This window comes from Trachymyrmex cornetzi, unplaced genomic scaffold (genome assembly GCF_001594075.2).
Source record: "Trachymyrmex cornetzi isolate Tcor2-1 unplaced genomic scaffold, Tcor1.1 scaffold254, whole genome shotgun sequence".
Taxonomy (NCBI): Eukaryota; Metazoa; Arthropoda; class Insecta; order Hymenoptera; family Formicidae; genus Trachymyrmex; species Trachymyrmex cornetzi.
This window is the reverse complement of record NW_017297209.1, coordinates 156,001-160,984: the sequence shown is the minus strand read 5'-3', so window position 1 is coordinate 160,984 and position 4,984 is coordinate 156,001. Positions and strand designations below refer to the sequence as shown.

The following is a 4,984-nucleotide window of genomic DNA, read 5'->3' as shown; positions in this document are numbered from 1 at the left end:
TGGGCATCTATATAGTAGAATTTAACTTAACATCAATTGTTGACATCAATTTATAATTGTGATATAAAAATGTCAAGATATATATATATCAAAACAATGGTCGTCTATACAGAATTAGTATGTATATACTCGGTCCACGAGGTAATTTTTTTGCCAGATTGCCAGATTCGTTCATTTTCCGTATAAAAACGTATCGAGTAAATCTAAATTTTCCTAACCTAACCAAAAGTGTATACACTAAGTGTACACGTATCCGCTGAGCTCGTCACGCATCACGTCGTCCACCGTGTCACGATGCGACGCGAAAGAGAGAAAGAGTGAAGTTTTTAATTAAATTATATACCCGTGTCTTTCTCTCTTTCGCGTCGCGTCGTGACTTTAATAATTCCAAAAGTGTACACTAGTTCATTCTAATTTTCCTCCCATTCGCGCCGAGTGAACAAAGTTCCGTATTGGTGCTGCCATTGTGAGAATATACAAGTCACGTGCACCAATCACGCGGATTCCCGTATGCTTAACGTTGGCGACACTGTCGTGTCTCCAGATCACAGCGCTCGCCGATCATCTATAGCGCTCCTAGCGGAAAGAAAGTCAGATGGACACGAAAGGAATATGTGGAATGCGGTCGACGATGATAATAATAATGATGACCAGGACGACGTATCTGAAATCTGAGAAGTGAAAAGTAGCAGTTCGGAACTTTGCGTCGTGATATCTCCGCTCGTAGGGCACGTACAAAATAAATAAAAGCACTTTTATTATACAATTCGTGTGGTGGCTATCGATTGAGCATACATAGAACGCGATCGATTCAGCCGTTATATGAGATCCGATAACCTCGATATGCCGCAACTCTTCGGTTCGCGTAAAGGAGGCCACGGCAGTGTCGTTTCGCTTTGGCTTAGCGCCGAGACACTACCAGTGTCTCCAGATTTATGATATTCTAAATAAAATTTTGTAAAACTTAATGTATGAAATATCTGTAATTATAGGATGTCGCGTGAAGTATTTAATTATTTATTAAATATAATTAGCCCTAGACTGAAAAGAAAATCGAAGAGATACGGCCGACAAACGATTTCTCCTGAATTACAATTATTGATATCAATATGGACTATGGCAACGCCAGATTCATACAGGTAATTGTATTTAGAAAAAAAATTAAAAAATTATATTAAATAAACGCTATTAATTATATTATTATACTTCTCACAATTAATAAAAATGTTTATTTTTAATAAAAATTGAAATATATTTTGACAGATCTGTTTGTGATCGATTTGACGTTGGCCGGGCAACTGCTTGGCGTAGTGTTAAAAAAGTCTGTTCAGCACTTAATGCTTTGGCATCTCAATTTATTAAGTGGCCAAATAGGGAGGAAGCTGAACACACATGGACAAATATTAAAACTAAACACAAATTTCCAAAAATAATTGGGGCCATCGACGGCACTCATATAAGAATTACTAAACCCAAAGAGCACGATGAGAGTTACATTAATCGGAAAGGTTACTATTCGATACAACTGCAAGTACGTAAAATGTCTATTCAATAATAGAAATAATTATGAACTAATTTGTATAACAATTTGACTAAGTGGATTGCATACTTAATTTTATATGTATGTGTACACACATACACACACACACACACACACACACACATGCATACATGTTTAATTTATATTTGTTACAGATTATATGTGATTCTACTTTGAAATTTATACACTGTTATGCAGGACAACCCGGATCTGTACATGATATGCGTGTATTCAGATTGAGTGGTTTTCAAGAAATGTGCACAGAAAATTATTTCCCTGAGGATAGCTATATACTAGGAGATGCTGCATATGCTATCCAAAAACATGTCATGGTACCTTATAAAAATAATGGTCATTTGACAGAACAACAAATCAATTTCAATAGTTGCTTATCTGTAGTTCGCGTCATGGTAGAGAGAAGTATTGCTTTATTAAAAGGACGATTCCGTAGTTTGTTAGATAAATTACACATGAAACGGACAGATTTGATCGCAAAATATATTATTGCCTGTTGCGTACTTCATAATATTTGTATTTTACATAGAGACTTAATGGATGACTTGATAGTTGTACTAGAAGAAAATCAGAATCAAATTAATAGAGATGAACTGAATGTACAAAATAATGAAGATAGACAAGAAGGAATTGAAAAAAGAATTGCGATAACATATGCATTAAAAAATGGACAAATTTAATTTAATAAAATAATAAAATATACGTATATGTAATTACAATATATGTAACAAAACTTTTATTAATATATATTTTATTAAATGTAAGCGGTGTTTAATAAATACAATTAATGTATTAATATAGAGAATTATTATACATATATATAACCTCAGTATATAAATTCTAATATAAAAAGGTAATTACATCTAAAATGTAAAGGTTATAATTGCACTAAAATTGCAAATATATCATGTATAGAGACTTAAACTGAAATTGATTCAAATCATTTTAAACTTTGGTATAAACTTTAAACTTTGTTAATAACATATAAAAACGTAAAAGAGTAATATAAAAAAACGTTTTTCACATATTAATTTACAAAACTGTTATAATATGTATTATTAGTTATAAAAGAGACATTTTATTTTTGTATTTACGACATTTACGTTAGAGAAAATAAGCTCTAAATTCCATGTCTGAGTACTGATGTACATCGATATAGTTTCTTATGCGTGGTCGATAAATTGTTGAATTGGTTAATTCTAATAATTCGTCTTTCTCAAATAAGCTATCACTGTTTTCGTTCAATATTTCTGTTGCAACCGTGCAAATTTATAACTTAACCTGTTTATTTACTGCGTACCGCTGTTTTCACATAACATAACTGTTCCACAATTGCATTACTGCCAGCATAACTGTAACGTTTTTTTAAAATTACTCTTTTATGTTTTTCTTTACATTACTCTTTTATTGCCAGCACATGTAGCTATAACGTTTTTTTATATTGCTCTTTAATAATAGTTACTAATTTTTTGAAGAAAGTGAATGCGGAAAATAAATTTGATATATCTTAAGTAGCAGATTATTCATCTTTTTCGATTGTGTGCTGCAATAAATTTTTGATATCCTTTAATAACTCCATTTTTTCTGCATGTTGCGCATCTTTCTTCTCAGAACGAAGTTGTCTATATTCTAATATTTTCTGTTTGTACGTAGCAGCTGATGATTTTATTTCTGTAAGTATAAGTATGCGTATTTCAATTTATTTTAATTTATTTATGTAAAAATTTATAAATAATTTATTGTATTTAATATTATTTTTGATATCACATAGTATAATGATATATGTATATTTGTCTTACTTTTTTTTGGAATCTCAGAAAATCCATCATTATCATCATCATCAAATGCATTATTTATGTTAGATCCAGCTACCGCTGTTGGTTCAACCCATGGTTTGGTTCCACAAAATGCATCCATGGCCTATATACCATAATTTCCACATAAAATGTACATGAAAGATATTTCTGTATAAAAGTTTATGATAATACATGTCAACATACATCAAAGTATTCCCATGTTTTTCTTGAATTTCCTGATTTATTGTTATGATCTTTGATTTGTTTGTAAGTTCTTTTCAAAGTTTGAAACTTTGTACAACATTTCTTTCCTGAAATAGTATAACCTTTTTTGGCCATTTCTTTAGCAATTTCATTTCAACATAAATGTTGCTTCATTTTTCCATGAGTAAACATTTTCTCATTTTCTTTGTACAAATGTATTAATAACAATGTTTCCTTTTTACTCCAAATATAGACATCTATAATACACAAAATTACGTAAAAACATAATAAAGTAATTATATTAAACCAATTGAAAATAAAAATTACAGTGTAGGTAGAATGTAAAGAGAATGATAAAAGCATAAACAAAGCTTCTATCACTCTCCTTACATTTGTCTCAACCTTTATTTTCACCAGAAAATCTTTTGTCAGTAATACATGATCTCAAAATAGTTGCTGTGACACATATGGTATACCATGGTACATACCTTCATTATTCAATTGACTGACTTCGTTAGAGCTTACAAGAGTATCCGGTAAATTTAATACATTTTCATCTGTTAACAATACTATCTTATTAACAATACTGTTATTACAAGTATCGTTTGATATGTCTAGTAAATCTTTATGAGATGGTGCAAAAATCTATATGATGGTGTGATACCTACAAAATTTTACTTTTGAAACTTCTCTAGGTCAAATTTCAGTTAGAATTGACATATTGTTTACGTTCAGTAGTCATTTGAAGCGAGCAAGAAGTTTAGAAGTTGCGGCATACACACAAAATGGAAAAAAAATTGAAGTCCAATTTGTATAATTTTGTACAGAATCCCATTTTTCACTACCAAACGAATAACTACCAAATGAATAACGCGTAAATTCTGACTGAAATTTGGTCTGGAGAGACTTAATGAGTGGTACTTTCTAGGTGTCACATCAGCAAACAGATTATGGTATCTTACCAGAAAAAATTTATCAGACTTATCAAACGACCCAGGCAACTGTTTAATTTCACAGTATATAAACTTATGCATTATATGAAATATATATATATGTATATAAATATATATTTAAAAACATATCAAATATATTATTGCAAACATCATACATACTAGGTATTGCAGGTGTACTCTTCCTTGCATATTGCAATAACGTGGATGCAAATTGCATATCTGCAAAATATTTACATACATGTATTAACAATTTATTTATTTATTAATAATAAAATTATATGCACATATCTCTTATAAAATATATAAAATATATATAACATATAATCTAAGTAATATCTCTTCAACTATACTCGTAAATAATAGATTAAAGATAATTATAAATTGACAATCCTGTGTTTCGCGGGTTTTCTCCGTGTTCAAATCCATTCTTGGAATGCCAACGTTTCGTGAACCTTGCAGTCCACTTCGTCAGGGCG

General features: G+C 30.5%; 2 protein-coding genes across 2 annotated transcripts in view; one reads left to right on the top strand and one right to left on the bottom strand.

Moving 5' to 3' along the window:
* Positions 1–2,235, top strand: part of LOC108761578 (putative nuclease HARBI1) — a gene marked incomplete at its 5' end in the record, with an annotated part of 4,559 nt that extends 2,324 nt beyond the window's left edge. The window contains 3 exons of the mRNA XM_018508187.1: positions 993–1,139; positions 1,264–1,531; positions 1,696–2,235. Of these exons, the coding sequence (XP_018363689.1) occupies positions 993–1,139; positions 1,264–1,531; positions 1,696–2,235 (955 nt within the window). The remainder of the gene's footprint in view (positions 1–992; positions 1,140–1,263; positions 1,532–1,695) is intronic.
* A 492-nt stretch (positions 2,236–2,727) lies between these two features.
* The window catches only part of LOC108761579 (uncharacterized), a 4,859-nt gene continuing 2,602 nt past the window's right edge, over positions 2,728–4,984 (bottom strand). Inside the window, exons 2-6 of the mRNA XM_018508188.1 lie at positions 4,668–4,727; positions 4,044–4,112; positions 3,556–3,812; positions 3,355–3,475; positions 2,728–3,226 (exon numbers count right to left, since the gene is read on the bottom strand). Of these exons, the coding sequence (XP_018363690.1) occupies positions 3,075–3,226; positions 3,355–3,475; positions 3,556–3,690 (408 nt within the window). The 5' untranslated portion in view covers positions 3,691–3,812; positions 4,044–4,112; positions 4,668–4,727 and the 3' untranslated portion in view covers positions 2,728–3,074. The remainder of the gene's footprint in view (positions 3,227–3,354; positions 3,476–3,555; positions 3,813–4,043; positions 4,113–4,667; positions 4,728–4,984) is intronic.